The 21,048-nt window shown below is 44.8% G+C and overlaps 1 protein-coding gene across 1 annotated transcript in view; it reads left to right on the top strand.

Moving 5' to 3' along the window:
* Nucleotides 1-2,247: 2,247 nt before the first annotated feature.
* Nucleotides 2,248-21,048, top strand: part of LOC101608958 (dynein axonemal heavy chain 11) — a 165,579-nt gene continuing 146,778 nt past the window's right edge. The window contains exons 1-5 of the mRNA XM_045135855.1: nt 2,248-2,369; nt 3,489-3,637; nt 10,701-10,851; nt 14,520-14,651; nt 18,792-18,965. Coding sequence (XP_044991790.1) covers nt 2,280-2,369; nt 3,489-3,637; nt 10,701-10,851; nt 14,520-14,651; nt 18,792-18,965 — 696 coding nt within the window. The 5' untranslated portion in view covers nt 2,248-2,279. The remainder of the gene's footprint in view (nt 2,370-3,488; nt 3,638-10,700; nt 10,852-14,519; nt 14,652-18,791; nt 18,966-21,048) is intronic.

Consider the following 21,048-nt stretch of genomic DNA (forward strand, 5'->3'; position numbering starts at 1 on the left):
GAGAGAGAGACAGACAAAAAAGACAGACAGATAGAGACAATGGGTGTGCCAGGGCCTCCAGCAAATGGACTCCAGATGTATGTGCCACTTGGTGCATCTGGCTTTATATGGATACTGGGGAATTGAACCTGGGTTGCTAGGCTTTGCAGGCAAGTACCTTAATCATTGAGCTACCTCCATAGGCCCTTAAAAATCATTTCTGAAGTGCCTGGTGAAAACCAGTGACTGAGGTTGAGGCAGGGGCCAGGAGCAGAGGTAGTGGGCATGTGTTCTGCCCCAAAAGTACAGAGTAGGCAGCCATATATGATCCAAAAATCTCAAATCTGAAATTGGCAACTTTTTCAGCAAAAGGTTCCAGAACACTCCAGATTTCTGACCTTTGGATTAGGGGTGCCCAACCAATAAAGTCTATGTACGTACTCCAAAATTTGAAATCTGAAACACTCTGGTCCCAAGGACTTTGGATGTAGCCTATCAGATAAGTAGATAACTTTTGATAAACTCTTTTTTTCTTAACATTTTCTTTATTATTTGAGAGGAAGGGAGAGAGGAAGAGGCAGAGAGAGAAAGAGAGTGGGCCCGCCAGGGCCTCTAGCTACTGCAAACAAACTAGGTACATGCACCACCTTGTGCATCTGGCTTACATGGGTCCTGAAGAATTGAACCTGGGTCCTTTGGCTTTGCAGGCAAGTGCCTTAACTGCTAAGCCATCTATCCAGCTCTTGATAAACTCTTGATGACTTCCATTTCAGAACACTGGACCCTGATGTTGGTGTCCTCCTCCCTTTAATACCCTGGAGCCAACTTTGCACTACCTAGAAGTAGATATAGTCTTTACCTGTAAGAGGTATATTGATCCTGGGTGCAGTAACTCTTGCCTAGAATTTAGGAGGCTCAGGTAGGATTGTACCAAGTTCAAGACCAGTTTGGGCTCCAGAATAAGACCAACTCAATTAGAGAATGGGAAGGACAAAGGGAGGGATGAAGGAAAAAGGAAAGGAAGAGAAGGAAGGAAGAAAAGAGTCTATATACTTAATTCTAGTGCATCTACCTAAATATCATATTAGTGCAGGCCTCCATCTGCTTGTTATCCACACAGAAGCCAGAGCTCACTTTAAGAAAATGATGCTTGGTGTCAATCACCATAGAGTCCATATTTTTCTCATGTTCTACTGGATTAGTGGTTGGTCCCCCTCTAACCTCATTCCCTGCACTCTGCCCTTCTGGCTACAATTCCAAGTGTCTTCTGATCCTGGTCCTATGCACTGCTGCTCTGTCATCCAGGCATGGGATGCAAAACCTGTTCCACTAGGAAATAGTGTCTGGTCAACTGTTACATCAGAGAAAACTTCCTGAGGTCCTGATCTGAAGGAAGGCACACTTTGCCGTTCCCAATTCTCTTACATTATGTCCCCCGTGACCAGCTTGACAATTGTCACCACCTTAACCCCAGGGTCTGCTTTGCATAAGGACTGTGATGGGAGAAAGTCTGTGGGAGATGTTCAAATCAGGGAAACTCGAGAAAGTTGCTGGTTTGTGTACAAGTCATGCTGGCCAGTTGCTCTGGAGCTGTTGCTGCTGATTACCCAGAAAAGCAACTACTAAATGTGGTGCACACATACACCCATGCACACACACACACACATACACGTGTATGTACACACACACTCACAATAATAATGTCAAAAGGATCTACAGAATTAAACTGTTTTTATACAGCTTCGGATATATAACTTAATGTAATGCCAGTTTATTTATTAATTTGCAAATTTATGAGACAGATAACAGAGAACTTCTGAGTGTGTTTACTTTAAAACTTTGCCCTTTGAATAATGTTACAAGGAAAATGTAGAAAAGGACAAAATAGCCTAAACTAGATATTGAACAGGTGTACATGAAAAAGGATAATGTCTTCACTCTGTGTAAGTTTTCTGTCATCCATGCATCATCTACAGGTCTCACAGTTATTCTCTAAGAAGGACCTTTTTTGCGTGTGTCTGACAGATGGGAAAGTTCAGTCAGGAAGGTAAATGCCCTTCCTAGGAAGTGAGACCTTCCCTTTAGTAAGTGATGGAGCTGGGCATGAAACCCCTCTGTAGCCCAGAAGGTATTCCACACAGCCCTAAAGTAAAGAGGCAGCCAAGGTTTTTCTACCTAGTCAATAAAAGAGCAAATGAGAGAAATAATATTTGAGAAATACATAGCACTCAATCCCAGCATTGTTTGCTCTTAACTGCAAAGGCCTCTTCTCATCCATTTTGCGAGAACAAGCAAACCTCATGCACGATGGACCCAAGTGGATAGTGCTGGACGGGGACATTGACCCCACGTGGATCGAATCACTGAACACCGTCATGGATGACAACAAGGTGAGTGACGCTGCAGTGCCAAGACTTGAACCTAATGTCCCCAGGGAGTCCCGAGCTCCATTCCTATGCTGATGTGAATACTAGGTTTGGCTCATTCAGTTTGTGTTTTTATAGAATTGCTATTTTGAAGCCGGGCGTGGTGGCGCACGCCTTGAATCCCAGCACTTGGGAGGCAGAGGTAGGAGGATCACCATGAGTTCAAAGGCACCCTGGAACTACAGAATGAATTCCAGGTCAGCCTGAGATAGAGTGAGACCCTACCTCAAAACAACAACAACAACAAAAAAAAGCGGTATTTTGATAAATGGCATTTTCTTCACAATTCTTTTAATTTCACAGTTACAGAATTTTCAGGGAGTACATGATCTTTGCATTTAACCACCTTTAACAAGAGCTAAGTTGTGTATTCAGTTTATATGACTCACCATTTGTCTAAGAGTTAGGCACAAATTCTTATGTCCTATGTTAAGATTTAATCTATGATCAAACATGGAATGCTTAGGCAATAAAAAAATAAATTTTGTGCCATACAATTGGTGAAATTTAGATATGGAAGTGAAGTTGTTTCCATGGTTATAGATTGTTTCGGTGCTTAGAGAAGCATGCTGCTGTGGTCAGTCCAGCAAACCCAGCAAAAACAAGACGTGCTGGGCAAGCCTGTGAGAGCCCAATACACAGCACAGGCCTGTTGTTGGGAGCAGAGAGAGAACCTGGGCATCACTCCTCCTGGGTAGAATTATAAATACAATAACGGTAGCCATGGCTTGTTGAATGCAGATAGGATTCACAGTGAAACCGAACCCTGGGTCTTCTTTCTTACAAGCTCCTCTAACACCATCAGTAACTGCTGTGCTTGGGCGTCTCGAGAAATTGTGTTTTTGTGGACCTCAGGGCTTATCATATAGTCCACTCATATTTCCATCAGTAATATGAATCCACAGAGGAAATTTTATTCCTCAAGACTGAGCTCAGATCTGAATTCGGACATATGTCTAACCACAGGGGTGAGCTCTCAGCCTGCGCCTCTCCTCCCAGGGATGGGCCTGTGTTGTGAGGGTCAGCTGGCCACTCTGGCTCTTGGTGTAGCCTCTACTGACAGCCGTATGCTGCTCACTGCAGGTACTGACCTTGGCCAGCAATGAGCGAGTGGCTCTCACACCCTCCATGAGGCTCCTGTTCGAGATCCACCACCTGAGGACAGCCACCCCGGCCACTGTCTCCAGAGCAGGTGTTCTGTATGTGAACCCACAGGATTTGGGCTGGAATCCGTAAGCATCTTGCCTTTCTTAATTTTTTGTTGTTAAAAGGGGGGGGGGGCTGGAGAGACGGCTTAGCAGTTAAGACATTTGCCTGCAAAGCCAAAGGATCCTAATTCGATTCTCCAGGACCCACATAAGCCAGGTACACAAGGAGTCACATACATCTGGAGTTCCTTTGCAATGGCTGCAGACCCTGGTGTGCCCGTTCTCTCTCCCTCCCTCTATCCTTTCCTCCCCCTCCCCCCTCTCTCTTTTGCTCAAATAAATTAAAAAAAAACTGGGCTGGAGGGATTGCTTAGCAGTTAAGGCATTTGTCTGAAAAGTCAAAGGACCCAGGTTTAATTCTCCAGAACCCATGTAAGCCAGATGCACAAGGGGGTGCACACATCTGGAGTTCGTTTGCAGTGGCTGGAGGCTCTGGCATGCCCATTCTCTCTCTGTCTCTCCCTCTCTACCTCTGTCAAATAAATAAATGAAAATAAAATATTTTTTAAAAACTACATACACAACATAAAAATGACCATGTTAATCATTTGTAAAAGCATAGTTCCGTTGCATAAAGTACATTAACATTGTGCAGTCATCGCCATATCTCTCCATAGAACCTTTTCCACCTTCCCAAACTGAAACTCTGCCCCTGTGAAGCAGTAAGTCCCCTTTCCTCCCTGGCCAGCATCCTCTTACTTTTTGTCCCTGAACTTGAGTACTCTGGGTATCTCATAGAAATATGTTTGTCACAAATAACAGCATCTGTCCTTTGGTGACAGGCTTATTTTCTCTCAGTGTATCATTGTTAGACTTTATCCAGGTCATAGCATGTTAGAGTTTCTTTCCTTCTTGAGGCTGAATGGGTCATACTGCATTGTATACACATGCCATGTTTTGTTAATCCATTCATCTGTTGAGGGATGCTTAGCTCTTTCCACCTTTTAACTGCTGTGAATAATCCTGCAGTAAGTTGAAGTTCTAATTTTCAGTTTGTTTTGTGTACTCAGCAATGATAGATAATACATTCACTCTCTTTCTAGTTCTTAAGAGCCTGCTATTGCGTGTTTTCCACAGTGGCAATGACAGTTTGCACTTTCTTACCAATGCAATACACAAGGGGAATGGACAGAATGTCTCTCTTTGCCAACACTTGTTATTTTCTGTTTTGTTGGACTTTTGTCTTTTTTTCCTCTACTCGTCTTTCTAGCAGTCACCCTAGGGTGATTGACATCTCACCATAGTTTTAACTTGCATTTCTCTAATGATCAGTGCAGAGAATTCATGAGCCTACTGGCTGCTGGCACATCTTTAGGAAAAGGTCTATGCAAGTCCTTTGTTCTTTAGTCAGATTGGTGTTTTGCTGAGAGTATTTTAACCTCAGGCTAAAGTTATTTGAAGAGCATGTTGGTAATTAATTTTAAGGCTAATTAATTTAAAGATAATTAAGTTTGCACCTGCTGCCTTTGTCATTTTTACTTGGACATTACCTTGCATATGTTAAACACACAATAAATATTTGTTGAATAAATGAATAAATAATAGCTTGTGTGAAGCACTAAATCATTTAATGAGCACCTGTATACATGTGCCTATAATATGGAGACATGCTTGAATAGTGGGATGCTTTATTTAGAGCAAGGGTTCCTGTCCCCTTGTTTACTCCAAGGTTATATGTCTCCTGTAGAGTTCCCATTATGCACCGTAAGAGCCTCTCAGTTCTGCAGGTGACCACACACTTCCCCGTCCAGTACCTTCTTTGGACCCTACACGTACCCTTCTTACCTTGTCTCTGTCCCATGCAACCACATCACTGGGCTCCTTGCTGCCTGGCTTCTCATTGCTTTGGCCTTCCAGGAGCCCTGAAGTGAGGGGAGAGCGGTGAGTTTCTTGTTTCCCACTCGATCTCTTCCGGGCTCTCATCAAGATGGCTGTGGACCTGCGCTCCGGTCCCCGCTGACCTTGGCGAGGTTCCTGGTCCTCCAGTTCATGCCCCAGCTTTTCCTGCTGTCAGTCAGCCTGGGATGCTCAGCTTCTCTGCTCTGCTGAAGTCCTGAGAAATCCCGAGCCTGTAGAGAGAGAAAGTTGAGTGGATGTGGTGCCACAGCTCCAGTATTAGTCTAGGTCTAAGCTGGCCTCGTTTTGGCCCCTTTGTTTGGTGGCTTGTGGCAAAGCATTGCATTACCGCAGGGAGAGTAAGGCACGGCAAAACCTCACCTCACGGCAAAGCTGTCAACGAGAAAGGAAGAGACCCACGCACCCACAGTCCTCTTTGAGGACATGCCCCCAGTGACCTCAAAACCCTACTGGTCCCCACATCTTACAGGTGCCACCACTGTGCACTGACACCAAGGCTTAGGGCCCAGGCCTTCAGGGCATGAACTCTGGAACTTTCTGGTTGCTAACCCTGCACTTCCCTTGGTGGCTGGCATTTCAGTGTTCTTCCCCATAACTCTACTTTGAAGGTGACATTTGCTTCGCCTGGGAGGCACTGACGCGTTCATCTCTGTACTGATTTGCTGCTCACTGACAGTGGCGCCTTGCCCAAGCTTACCTGGGTTTTGACATGGCTTCCTAGGGTTTGTCTGAGGGGAAGGGGTGAGTTTTAAACCCCTACAAAGTGGAAGCTGTCCTGGGGCTCATAGCGCCTTTCTCCAGGTGGGATTCTGTCTCTCAGCAAGCAGCTACTGGCTTCCCTCTGTCTTGTTCTTTCTTTCCTACCTTCCTATCAATTTCTATTCAAGGTCTCTTTTAGTTCTGTTGGTTCTGTGTAGCCTATCACCAAGATTCTTTTGGATTCTTAAGCTGTCGTAACTTTTCCAGGAGGACCCCTTCCAGCTCATCCTTTCTGTGTACTTTTTAACTTGACTTTCTGAGTTCTGGGGCACTTTGGTTTGAGCTCATCTCAGACACTTCTTGCTTGAGCCCCAAATCAGCCATTTCTCCCAGCAACCAGGACTATTCACATAAGCAGTGGGGTTAGCATCCAAGCTGGGTTCCAGGTGCTCTCCGCTCCTGAGAGCTCATTGTTTCCATGGCCTTGGGATGAAAAGAGCCAAGAAGCATATTGTCAAGTTCATATTGCGGACCTACAGCAAAGATGACAAAGTCCTGTGTTCCTGCTGCCTTTGTGGGGGTCCATTTAAGTGGTGAAGATAGCGCCATGTCTTAGGACACTTTAGCATTTCCCTGAGCTATTTTTTAATTGATTTTATGTCCACATTTTATAGATACAGACCATATGAGATTTTTAAAAGTATCTTAAAAATCACACCAGCCTTGGATGAGCTGTTGACATCAATATGGTTCTCATTCTGAGTTCTAAGTACCTTTACTGAAAGGATCCCAGACAGGTGATAAAGGTCTGGGAGAGTGGAAGAGCGCCTGCCTAGCACAAGGTCATAGGTTCAATTCCCAGTACTGAAAACAAAATCTTGAAAAATACAGAAAGAAACTGGAATATTTCGGAAGGTTTTGTTCTGTGGCATTTTTTTTTTTTTCTGAAAGAAAGCAGTAACATACAAGCAATAAAATTTTAAACTTCACATATCCACTGTAGTTATTTGAAAGTGAGACACTGAAGGTAGGATTTACCAGACCTAGTTTATATATAATGACAGAGAAAGGTGGAGCTATCCCTAAGCTTAGTCTGATTCCACAAGAGGCTACTGGTAAAAGCTTTTCTGGAGCCAAAAGCTTTCTGCCTGCCGTACGTTTACTTGCGTTGACTTGCACTTACTGTGTTCTTTGGGGTTTGTGTGACCAGTACTCCACACTGCAGGGGATGAACTTTTCTGTATCCCTGAGTCCTGTTTTCTCAGGTTTGGCCTCAGTATGTGCTTATAAACTTACAAGTGGTCCCTGCCAGCTTCTGCCAGTCTTCCAGCCACTTTACACGTGAGAGAAACTGCCTCTCGCTGGGCAGTGTGGACTGTAAGTCTAATGGCCTCTTGCTCTCCTACTCAGCAGGATCTAGCTCAGACCATGGAGGAGCCAAGTTAAAGGTTTGCAGAGGCCCCCCAAAACAGATATAATCTGAAATAGTTCCAGACCCCAGAGATTTAGAGTCAGTGTGGTATGCCTGGAGCTCTTAAGATTTGCAGAGACCCCCAAATTTTGACAATCTGGATAGTTCCAGATGCCAGAGCTATAGAGTTGATGTGGTATGCCTGGAGCTCTTCTGGAGGAGGGAAGAGACACAGATGCCAACGTAGAAATCATCAGCAAATTCTACAAATCAGAGACACCTTATGACCTCAACCTTGGCATTATAAGATGGTATGTTATAGCTTCATTAGGTACAATTCCTGAGGGCCAGGGCACCGTATGGGCAATCTAGGATGTAAGACAAGGACAAACATGCCATCTAAGGATCATGTTTTCAACTGTGCCATATGCTAGGGGTACATCTTGGCAGGTCATGATCAACTCTGCAGGATCTTTTAAAAATCAAAGGATCTCGTGTGTGGCATGAGGCGGAGATGACATAAACACATGGATACCGTGTCTCCAGGTTGCCCACTGCTACAGATGTCACTCTTCTAAATTAGCTTTTTTTTTTTTTCCTGAGGTAGAGTCTCACTCTAGTCCAGGCTGACCTGGAATTTACTGTATAGTCTCAGGGTGGCCTTGAACTCACAGTGATACTCCTACTTTTGCCTCCCAAGTACTGCGATTAAACATATGAGCCACCATACCCAGATAAATTAGCTCTTTTAATGTCTATTTTTATTTTCAAGCTGTCAAGCTTCAGTAATAATTTCAACATGAAATTTTAAACCATTCATATTTGCTAATAGAAACCCTTAGCTTTGTTTTTTTTTTTTTTTTTGAGGTAGGGTCTCACTCTAGTCCAGGCTATCCTGGAATTCACTATGGAGTCTCAGGGTGACCTCGAATGCATGGTGCTCCTCCTACCTCTGCTTCCCGAGTGCTGGGATTAAAGGGGAGCGTCACCATGCACAGTATAGAAACTCTTAACTTTTTATAGTCTGTGAAGTGACTGGCCTGTCACAGAGGCCATTGACTGGCCATCTTTTCCTGGTGGAATTGTTTCTTACTGAGTGTCTTGTTTTGGTGGAGCTTGCTTCTTCCTGGAGCAGCTGCTCTGCTTCTAGAGCAAAGGTGTCATTTGCTAGTGAGCCTTGTAGATTTCCAAGTAAGTGGTTACTACCTGTTCCTTAAATGCAAGCCTACCTTGGGGCTGTTTCTGAGGTTACTGTTCCTAGTTATCTTGACAATGGCCTCTGCCTCCCACGGTACATAGACGTACCTTTGAAGGGAGGTATGGTGCGGAACTTTGATATCCGTCTGAGCTTTAGCTGACAACTCTTTTAATAACTTTCTCTTCACAACACCCATGCATATCCTTGATATACCATGATCATAATCCTTGCCCACAGCCTTCCCTTCCCCTCCTCCACTGAATCCACTCTTCTTTCCTAATCCCTGTTCTGTTTTTATATCATTATTATCCCCCTCTTATTACAGGTCAGTAGCATCAGCCACTGTGCGTCCATAAGTGCCACCGCCACTTTGTGTCTAAACACAGTATTTAGCTGACAACTCTTAACACCCAACAGAACACTACTACAATTAAGAGCACCATAAAGAGACCGAGGCAAGATCTGAACCCAGGTCTTCCAATACAACCAACTCCATGTTAATAAATAAACTTTCTTGAGAAGCTGTTATCTCTTAGACACTAATCATTTAACCCATACACATTTGTTTAATGATCACAACAGCCCTAGGAAGTCCCTATTACTTCCATCTCCATGTATAGTAGAAGAAAAAATGAGGCACAGATGAGTAACTTACCCAAAGTCACATGCCTAAAAAGTGATGGAATTAACCTGCACACCCAGGTCCAGTAAAATTCTAGCCCTCTGTGCAATCCTTTCCTCTTCTCTCTCTCCTCATAAGTTCTGGATACAAAGATTTCCCTCTGGCAGCTGGTAAGTAGTAAAAATAATGAGCTGATGAGCTAAGGAATGGATGTGACATCATGTCCTGTCTTCAGCCACTGCCACCCCAGAGACACCTTGTCACACTGGTCATATGCCTCTAAACTCCCCCTGAAACCTGCTTCTCCTGGACCTGGAGAAGTTTGAGAGTTATTCTGCGCACATAGCCATCATGTAATGTAGTTGTCCATTTAATAAATCCCATCCAGGAAGCCTTGTGAAAAGCACAGGGAGGCTTTTATAAAGCCTTCACCTTCCCTTATTCTGATATTCAGAATGCAAAATTGGGTTTGCTTAAAGCAAAGTCTAGCTGTAATTGGTCTGCTGTGGCATGACTTCTGTGCTGGCTGCTAATGTATTTATCCCCACTTAATCAAAACTTTCTAAGTGATTCTTTTTCATTTAGCACCTCTTAGTTGCACCCCAGAGACCACTAAGAATGCCATTAAGTCAGGCTTTGTTTCATGGGTAAGTAATTTACTAACACAGTAGAGATATTTAGTCTATCAAAATAAACATTTTATTAGCTTTAGACTGACACACACACACACACACACACATCATATAAATATCAATATACTAAGATATGAGATGCTGTTTCAGAGCCCCCTTGTTGGAAACACATTATCAACTTTCAAGTCGGTATTGTAGAAGTCAGTGGAAAAACGGGGCATGTAAAGTAACCCCTGTGGAATTTTCACCTCTTTATTTGTAACTGATTTCTCATCACTAAATAATTGATGCCAAGATTAATCAAGAAAACTGGCAAGCTGCTTTCATAAATAAGGCCTGTTCCGTGGAAAGACTTCAGTCCTTTAGGAAATGACATACTGCACTTCTTTATAAATGCTCAGTAATGGCCTACTTACGCGCTATTATGTTTGCCTTCTAAGTGCCATTAGGAGTTTCTTATACATTCTATTCATTAAGGTGGAAATGGCCATTAAAACAAGTCTTTAAAAGGCCGTTTAAAGTATTTGCCATTTGAGGAATAGAGTGACCCCACTAAACCACTCACTGAAGCGCTACGCCAAGCTGTGGGTGGGGGGCGCTGCGGACTGGGCGGCGTCCTGCCTCGTGAGGCTCGTGCGCAGTGAAAGCTTTTCTGTTTCCCTTTGCAGGTATGTGGCCAGTTGGATAGACAGAAGGCAGCATCAATCAGAAAAGGCCAATTTAACCATTCTTTTTGATAAATACGTCCCCACGTGCCTGGAAAAGCTACGGACCAGTTTTAAAACCATCACCTCAATTCCCGAGAGCAGCCTGGTGCAGGTTTGTCTCCATTCACACCATCTGTCTAGGCGGTGGGGCCCTAGCAGGCTGGCACAAGTCTCACTTGCTTGAAGCTTCGAGACTCCCCAGTCTGCTTCCGCGCTCCTGCCCCTCAGCGCCTCGGAGTCTTGGGGGGAACTCCCATTTTGCACACACACGGTCGGCATTTGGGTTTGGGCTTTTGTTTCTTTTTCTGAGATTATCAGTTGAGGAATGAAGCCATGTTTAGTCACTTTTCTAGCCCCAGAGGTTTCCATAATTCGAGCACTCAGTAGGCCCAGGTGTGCTTTTCTGCGGAATCATATCCTCTCAAGTATGTCGGGTCAGAATTAAAGAACAACTTTGCAAAGGCCTTACTCAGTGAGTTTTCTAGTTCCTGTGTAGCTTGCTGTGCTAGCTGTTGTAAGGTTGCTCTGAGCACAATCCCTGACAGAAACAACTTTAAAAAGGGACGATTTCTTCTGCTTCACAGTTTCAGAGGGTTTCAGTCCATCATGGCAGAGGCAGCCTGGGGCAGAGGCCCCTTGCCATCACGGCAGACAAGCAGAGGGCACAGCAGGAGTGAGGGCCAGATTACATAACCTTCTAAGGCCACGCGTGGCAACCTGCTCTTACCAGCTCATCCTAGCTCTTGAAGTTTCCCCAGCCTGTCAAAGTACTGACACCAGCTGAGGAACGAGTGTGTGTGTGTGTGTGTCGGGGCAGGGGCTGAGATTTCAGATGGAAACCATAACATGTGCCCAGAGAAGATACCTGGCATTATATTTAATGATCTATTGAGTTAAAAACGTTGACCAGGGCTGGAGAGATGGCTTAGCCATTAAGCGCTTGCCTTTGAAGCCTAAGGACTCCAGTTTGAGGCTCGATTCCCCAGGACCCACGTTAGCCAGATGCACAAGGGGGCGCAGGTGTCTGGAGTTTGTTTGCAGTGGCTGGAGGTCCTAGCATGCCCATTCTCTGTCTCTGTCTCTCTCTGTCCTCTCAAATAAAGAAATAAAAGTAACACAAAACAACAACAACAAAAATCAACCAGTGAATAGCAGAAAGCCTCTGAGTTGTTTCACACAGTTTTCCCCTCTCATAATTGTTCCTAAAAGCATTCCTGTGTGCATGCAGAGTTCATAATAGTCTAAGGACTTTTTTCTGTTCCTCACTGTGAGACAGCTGGTTTGAGTAAAGGTATATATGGAGCTAGGAAGGTTGATTAGTGGGTAAGAGCTTGCTGTACAAGCCTGAAGACCTCTGAGGACCGTGGTGGCATGTGCCTTTGATCCCAGCGCTGTGCGGTACGGACTGATGGATCTGTAGGCCTTCCTGGCCAGCTTGTCTAGCGGAATTGGTGAGGCTGAGGTTCAGTGAGAGACACTATATCAAAACCAGGTGGAGAAAATGGAAAAGACACCCATGCACACGTATGTGGACTTGCCCCAGCCCTGCATACACCATACATCCACATACAACACACATGAATACGCATGCAAAAAAGAAAGTGTATATGATTTGTTTTTATAGCAGTGAATGAAAATGATTCGCTGAAATGGTGGTTGTGGTCATAATCTCAGCATGAAGGAAAAATTGTCCATAGTCTTTATAAGTATCAGAGACTTTACAAAAGATTCACAGTTGGAATTTTTTTTTTTTTTTACCCTACAGGAGCAAAATTGGTTTCTAAGAACTTTGTTACCATTAAGTTACTATGTTACCAAAATTTGTTTGAAGCCAAATTAGAAATAGTCACAAGCATAATAAAAAGGGAAAGTTCAGGTTTTTGGATAATTCACACACCAATTAAGTAAACGATAGTATTCAACAGTAATTATCTGAGGTATAATTTATTTCTGAAAGCAGGTCTGAATTTATTCATAATGAATTAATTATGAGGTTAGCCTAACGAGACTTTCCCTGGTGTGGTGCTTGTAAAAAGCAGCATCATGTTCTTTCTCAAGCTGACTAGTGTATTTGTGTGGTTCTCTGTGGTGTGAACATTTTCATTCAAGAGCAGTGTGAAAATAGGTCAGTGGGAATTAATAGGACCTTTGCTCTCACGTCTTCCTTTTGTAGTCCTTAGAATCAGTGTGTGACTCTTAGTTCTTTGAATGATTTTGTTTTGTAGAGCAGCATTCCCTGCAGTTTCTTAGGACAGGAATTCGAGACAAAAATGAGTAGTATAGAAAAAAATAACATAAGTGATTATCTTAAGACAATCAGTAGACTATGTTCCGGTATGTGCAGAACGTTTCAAAGTAAGCAACTCGATCAGGATGTGCATTAAAGCATGCCTTTAGCTGCTGACACGGAGCTCAAGATGACTCCAAGTGCTGTGTGCGAGAAAGTGGGGAACCCTTGGACTTCCTGGAGTGCTTGCCTAGAAAAACACATTGAGACCCATTGACCATCTGGTGGCTTTTTTTTTTAAAAAAATTATTTTTTATTTTTATTTTTATATATTTGAGAGCGACAGACAGAGAGAGAATGGGCACACCAGGGCCTCCAGCCACTGCAAACGAACTCCAGACTCACACGCTCCCTTGTGCATCTGGCTTACATGGGTCTTGGTGAATCAAGCCTCGAACCAGGGTCCTTGGGGTTCACAGGCCAGCGCTTAACCGCTAAGCCATCTCTCCAGCCCTTTGTTTTGGTCTTAACCATTCCTTGCAGCAACATGGCTTCTACCCAGAAAGTGGAGCTCTGTACTGTTTCTCTGGCTAACAAGTGGATCTGATCTGTTAGACTATCCCAAATGGTCAAATATGGCACAGCATAAAATAATAGATGTCTAGAGCTCTTAAAAGTAGAACAGACGGCTAATCATTTACATGAGAAGCATTTCCCTTCCCTTCCTGGCTAGGAAAAAAGGTGAGCACGTGGATTGAGCTTGCGTCGCTGTGCCTGTGACCGTCTCTTGCTCATTCCAAAGCCCGAGTGTCTTCTGGGTCTGTGACAGTGATAATTCCTGACAACTATTTTGTGCCTCGGTGAACTGGCCCCAAAATAGGTTCATGACTGGTGGTTATTTCATATGGTCAAGGCCTTTGCTGCAACTTTGTTCCCCTTGGCTCTATGCCAACATGGGTGGGGTTAGGACCAAGAGAACATGTTGCCCCTTCACCTGTGGGGTATGAAGTATAAATTCCTGAACAGCATTTCTTCCAAAGTTATATCTAGCCTGGTGCCCATAAAGTGTAGGCTGCCAGTCCAGCTTCCTAAGCTCATGACAACTAGTGGGGAAAATGGCCGCCAAAGCACTGAGGTAAGAGGGGAAGGTTACCAACTGTTCAACAGGAAGATACTCTACCCAGGGGAAGCTTCCAGTGATACCACTGAGCAGCACTCATCAGTGAGGAAAGATAGCTCCATCAGTGTGCTTTAAAGTGAAAAAGCAGGGTGCAGAATACTCTCCTGTATTCCCTGTTTATACTTGAAAATATATGTGTATGTATGTTTGTTTTTCAAAGAGTTGATTTTTATATAAATTGACTAAAAGTGCTAACATTTTTACAGCATTCACCTAGTCACCCAAGGTAAGTTCTCTCTCAATGTAGCAAATCACAGTTTTGAAAGATTACCTTATCTCTTAAAGATGAGCATTTTAAGAAAATCCTTTGACCTTTCTCTGGTATTGCAGAAAATCACTGCCCTAAATGAATAGCTCTTTCTTTTTCTTTTAGACTATTTGTGCTCTTTTGGAGTGTTTGTTGACTCCTGAAAATGTGCCTTCTGACAGCCCTAAAGAAGTTTATGAAGTCTATTTTGTCTTTGCTTGTGTCTGGGCATTTGGAGGCCCTCTACTACAGGATCAAGTATGTTGACAAGTAGCTTACAGAATTCTTACAACATGGTCTGTATGTTTTTCTCACATGCTCATCAATCTCTATTACTTGTCTTGTTCCCTCATGAGCCTGGGCATTCAGCAGACAATCCCATCCACGGTGATAGTTGTCACCTCTGTGGACAGTGCCAAGTCCACGGTCTTCAGCCAGCTCTTCCCCCGTGAGATCATGTGCTTCCGCCTGCGTCACTTCTGAGTGCCCTTCCACAGCCACTCATCCTCAGGGTGCCCCAGACACGCCCAGAGTCGCTCTTCCTGTTTGTCTTCCCCCAGCCCTGCCTTCAGTGCCCTAACCCTCCCAGTCGCTGCTCTGATTAAGAACCTAGGATATGCCTCATCTTTTTTAATCCCATGATCTCAGAGGCTTTTGGTATAACTTAGAGAGTAGCTGTGGCGTCTGTCCTCACTGTCACCCCTACCCTGTGGAGTCTGTCCCCCTCATTCTCATCCCTGTAGCCTTAATTCATGAGTGGGTTGTTTTTAACTGCCCTGAGGTAGCTTGAACAATGTGAATTTCTTACTCACAGTGATGACAGTGGAAAGTCCAAGCTCGCTCAGGGAGGCAGCATAGTTGGATCCTGGTGAGGACATATTTTCTCTGTCTCTACCCCCCCTACACACTGTGTCCCCACATGACAGAGAGAGTAGCCCCTCTGTCTGGTGTCACAGGGTTGTTCGCCCCTCCTGAAAGCCCCACCATATGACTTCATGTAAACCTAAGCACCTCTCAGGGTGCCATCTCCAAGCGCCATCATGACTTCCTCATGGGAATTGGCAGAGTGTGCAGGAGGCGGTGATGGGACAGCCTCATCCCCCGCATGCAGTAACCTTCAGACAGTGCTCCCTGTCTCCGATTGTTCTCGCCTCTAATCTCTCAGACTACTCCCAGCGTAGTGATTTGTGGGCCGTCGCCAGCCCTGGGTCTTTTAGATGAAGGGGAATATGTCCTGCCTGCACAGCATTTCTGACACAGCCGTTTGTGGCTACTGATGCCCTGTGGGAGACACTTGGAAGAAGAACTTTCACAAGCACACAACCCAACCCGCATGCACACAAGCCACGGAGCTGTATCAAGTGTCAGAAGCGTGCGGGTCTGCCCACCATCTACCTCTCTGCAATGGTAGCTCTCATGCCATCTGTCGTAATTCTTCAAGGTCTCCTCCTCAGGCGGATAAAGCCAAGATCAGAGGGACAAAGGAAGTAACCCATAAGGCTTCCTGATGGCAGCAACAGAGATGCCATCCAAGTTTGCCTTTCTCCAAAGGCCACGCCACCCTCAGCACCTTCTGGTCACGGTGCTTTCATGGGTGTTGCTGACGCTTTACGTTAAAATCGGGTAGCGCGCGTCACCCAGCTTTCTAGGTGTAAGCTGGGAATTTCCATCAGAACCCTGGCATCCGAAAGTGACCAGGTTTCTTCCAGTTACTGGCTGTGGATTGTCACTGGGGCCAGCTCTGCTGCTTGTTGCTATGTTATCATAACTCGCATCTATAAATAAATTGACCTCCTCCCGACCTTGCAGATTTCTACCCTTGTCAGTTGCCAGATGTCCTCGTCATCTCCGCGCACTTCCCACAGCCCGGCCGCCAGTGCTGAGAGGTTTCATGCTGATTTCTCCACGGCATGGTGTACAGGACCCCAAGTCTGTCTCTCATAGTGGCCAAGTAGAGAACTCTTTCCCATCTCCCTGGCTTTTCTTTAGTTCCCTTTACGGCTGAGATCTTCCCCCTCCTGATGTAACGCTTCCTGTCCCCCCTCCCCCAGGGCATCTTCTCTTGACATTTCTAGCTTCCCTCTAGTATCATCCTCCTATTCAGCCTTGGAAGCCACAAGCTAAGCCTCGTGGTCACCTTCCACTCCTGTACACAGTCCACAATTAGTAGTCAACATGATCATCGTTGTCTTTAAATCTTTACCTTCAAGGAGCTCTGATGGAGGCCTTCCTAGGGAAGGTTTGGGAAAGTGAATGAAGTAGACCCAAGAGCAGATCTTTGGATGGCTATTTGGAGCACCTGTTCCATGTCTGGGAAGGTGCTTCACACAGCCACACCGCCATTAAAACAAACACCTCTGCGGATAATTGGCATTGTCTTCTTAACAATAAGGAATGAGAGCATAGAGAAGTAGTTAGTGTATTTCAGGACAGGGGGTTCAGCAGTGCCTGAGCCAGCTTCAAACCCCAGCAGACTCAAGATCCTGGTTCCCTGCCCAGGCCATTGCTAGAAACCCCCACGATGGCTCTGTTGCTCTTAAGATAAGATGCAATATTTCACACTATGTACAAGACTCCCAGGGCCTGGCCCTACCCCTCTTTCCTCTGCCACTTCCTGGCCCCCACCAGCCCTGTGAGCACTTGGCAGTTTCTGGAGCACAAGTTCTTCCAGACCATGGGATTGAAAGACTCCTCCTGTAGTGCTGGCTTTCCTTTCTGATCTGGGCCTGTCCTGAAAGACGGCTCCCCTGCACATGCAGTGTGGCTCCCCCACTTAGCTGACATCTTCGTTTCAAGGTCACTATGCTACTTCCTCCCTCACACACTCTCCTCCCCTCCCCTCCCCCTGTGCTCCCCATTCCCACCCCCTGCTGCCCAACACCCTGGGAAGGGAGAGGTCCTGTTTGTTTCCTTCCCTACTCCAGGACAATTACATTTTATTTGAATAAGTTAAGGAATCAGAGTTGCCACCAATGTCATTTTGCTGGTATAGTGTCTAGAATTCTGTGCACAGAGAATGGAGCTGAGGAAGTAGAAACCTCTGGATTATTTAAATATCCATCAGCTTGATTTGGTTTTGAGATTAAAGTTGGTAGGGTAATAAAAGAGCCCCGTGCTATGGGTCAGAAAATAATTTCAGTGAGCCTAAACCCATGAGCACACATTCCTGGGGGCGGGAATATGAGCACTGGTGGGTTTGGAAGGAAGTGGGAGGGATGGCCCTGAAGGTTGCTCATCCCATGCTCTCCATCTGCCTGTCTGCTCACGAGTGTAACCAGCCCGGGAATGAAGGGAACCACAGTGCAAGGACATAGGGGCATTAAGAAGAGCAGGTTTGGGGTGGAGAGATAGCGGTTTATGTGCTTGCCTGCCAAGCCTAAGGACCCATGTTTGACTCTCCAGATCCCACCCAGAAAAGTGAGGCAAACGCTTGGTCACACATGTCCACTAAGGTGGCACAAATATCTGGAGTTCGAGTACAGTGGCTGAGGCCCTGCCATGCCAATTCTTCCTCCCTCCCTCCCCCCACTTCTCTAAAATAAAAATCAGAAGAGCAGGTTTGGTGGAAGAGGGATGGGAGTTGAGGTCATGGATAAGGTTAAGATTGCCAAAGAAAGTAGACACCTACAGTGTCTCAGAATTGACCAGAATTTTCTAGGTCAAGCCAGCATCCCAGGATATGAGTCACTGGGCCAGACCATTTGAGTGTGTAGATCAGAGCAGTCTCATTATCTTCACACAGATGCCATTTCCTTGCTCTATTTTCTTTCTTTCTTTTTTTGTTTTTGTTTTTAGAAATAGGGTTTCACTTCAGTCCAGGCTGACCTGGAATTCACTTTGTCTCAGGGTGTCCTTGAATTCATGGCGATCCTCCTACCTCTGCCTCCCGAATGCTGGGATTAAAGGCGTGCACCACCACGCCCAGCCTTTCCTTACTCAGTTTTCTAAATCCTAAACTTTTAGAGAAGGCATATGCCTATCGCTGAATAAAACAAGAGCCTCCAGTGCAGAAGAAGAGGGTCACTACAGCACCCTCTCTTTTGGACAGGGGTTGGTGTCTGTGGGGTTTCAGCCAGCATTTTCCTGCTGGGAACCAAGCTGCTGTCCTGGGCAAGCGGTCTGCATGGAGGGATGGTCAAAGCGAATGGCCGGGGACTGAACTAAGGCACACCCAACTTCACATTGCATTTTACATTAACAACTGTTCCATTAAATCTGCTCCTCAGACTATATGGTACCTGCTGCCTTTTGCCTTGTCTTGTAATTTCTTTATCTTAGTGAATTCCTCTGTATACAAGGAGACACTGCATGGAGCAGGATTTGAAGGGGCCTTGTATGACGTCACAGTTCTTCCTTTAAGTTGACACTAAGGGTTTTTCGTTCTCTTGCTCTCCTTAGCTGTCTGATTATCAAGCTGACTTCAGTCGGTGGTGGCATAAAGAGATGAAAGCAGTGAAATTTCCCTCACAGGGAACCGTCTTTGACTATTATCTGGACCACAAAACTAAGAAATTCTTGCCTTGGGCCGACAAGGTTCCCCAGTTCACCATGGATGCGGACGCAGCCCTGCAGGTAGGTGGAGCAGCGATGCGCTGGCCGTGGACTGGTCGTGAGCCTGGTGCAAATGCGGTCCATCCCCTCTCGGCCCACAGGCAAATGACCCTGTTAAAATCCTCACACAGTTTCCACTGGGACAGGAGAGTCTCCGCAATGGGATGTTTAGTGGACTAGTGATATTTCTGTCACCCTCTTTCTCTTCTCTCTTGTATGAGCCAGAATTGTTTCATATGCTCACTTTAAATTATCCTACATCTTCTGAAATCATCTGGTTTATTTCAACTTAATTCTGTGGGAAAAGTGACGCCACATATCCCAACGCAGCAAGGGGTGATTTGGACACAGCGGGGGCTCTACCAGAATGGAAAAAGCCGAGAAATGGACGTGTTAGGAGGTCATGTCTACTGCCTGTGCTTAAATCTCTCTCCTGGTCCAACCTACCTAAAAGTCAGTCACCTACGAATGTTCCCTAGCTGGTTGAAAACTGACAATCAACCAAAATTACTGAATACAAAAAAAAAAGAGAGAGAAAAAAAACGGTATCCAAGGTTGAAGGACCTTATCAATCGTATTCAGCAGAGACCAGCAGCAATCAGTGCTATTCAACACAAACCTTGGAGGGCCTTGCAAGCTTGCTTTACACTCAGATACAACAAATGCAGTTATTTTATTAATAGTGCCTTAGCATACTGGAATGGAACCATGGAAATCAGCAGAGATTGTGGGTAGCAATATTTTATTATTGTACTTCAGACCCTTTTCTAATTGCTTTGTATCAAAAAAATAGTTTATTTTTCACAACAGCCTAATAAGGTATGGGCTGTTACTAGTTCTCTTTTAAACGTATTATTTTATTTATTTATTTATTTATTTGCAAGCAGAGAGAGAGAGATACAGAGAAGAGAATAGTCACGCCAGGGCTGCCAAGCACTCCACATAAACTCCAGATGCAGCTGACTTTTTGTGGGTACTGGGGAATGAAGCTCGGGTTGTTAGGCTTTGCAGGCAAGCACCTTAACCACTGAGCCTTCCCTCCAGCCCATTTTACATGTGGAGAAACAGAGATGCAGAGAATGAGAAATACATCCACGGTGATATTGGTATTAAAAAATGTAGAATCACACATGTTTCTAATTTGCCTGAGACTGAAGAAGTTTCTAGAATATTAGGCTTTGATTTTTAAACTGGAAGAGTTGTACACACTGAACTGAACAGAGTAACATTCCAAGCCCAGCAGCCTGCATCCCCTGACAAGCTGTCTGCTTGGGAGGTAAGGTTGAGCTCCAGCTCCACACAGACTCCCGTTAGAACACAAGCCCATCCAACCATGATCCAGGAGGGCCACTCTGGTCTAGTTCCTGTTACTTACTGCTATTTATTGCAAAGAAAGAACTAGCAGCCAAAGTAAAAAGCAAATGATGGCAACTGGAAATTACAGGCAAAAAAGGAGAGAAATGTAAAATTTTGTTCTTTTAGGAACCCCCTCCCCCCCGCAATAGGATAGTTTGTTTTGATCTTACAACATTGACATTTGGCTACCATGGAGTGCACTCAGATGTCAGCTGTTTCATACTTATGTAGGATTCGATTCCCTGCAAATCTACTATGCTCTGTTCTGAGTTTTTACTTTAATCCATGTCCTCTGAGTCTAATGTTTGTCCATGTTCTTCACTTTATCTTATTATTGTAAGTGCCTTCAAATTCCTTGAAAACAATATGGTATCTGAATGAAATAATCATAAAATTTCAAAATATAAAATTTAAGTTTTAATTTTAACCAGACAACAAATAGCTTTCACATGCAGTTTTGATTTGTGACTATTCTACATCAAAGCTGCAGTCTCCCTCTAGACAGGTGTTTCCCTACACTGAACCCCTCTCTACTGTACTGTAGCATTGAATTTCACAGAGGAATTTAGTTGTGGCTATGCTGCTCAGTTGTAGTGTGAACTTTGGAAGAGTTGTGCCCATTCCTCACCTGTTCTGTGTGTTCTTAAGAGTGGTGGACATTTCTCACCTGCTCTCTGTGTTCTGAAGAGTGGAGGACATTCCTCACCTGCTCTGTTTTCCGTAGAGTGGTGTACACTTCCTCACCTTC

Source organism: Jaculus jaculus, chromosome 16, assembly GCF_020740685.1.
Source record: "Jaculus jaculus isolate mJacJac1 chromosome 16, mJacJac1.mat.Y.cur, whole genome shotgun sequence".
Taxonomy (NCBI): domain Eukaryota; kingdom Metazoa; phylum Chordata; class Mammalia; order Rodentia; family Dipodidae; genus Jaculus; species Jaculus jaculus.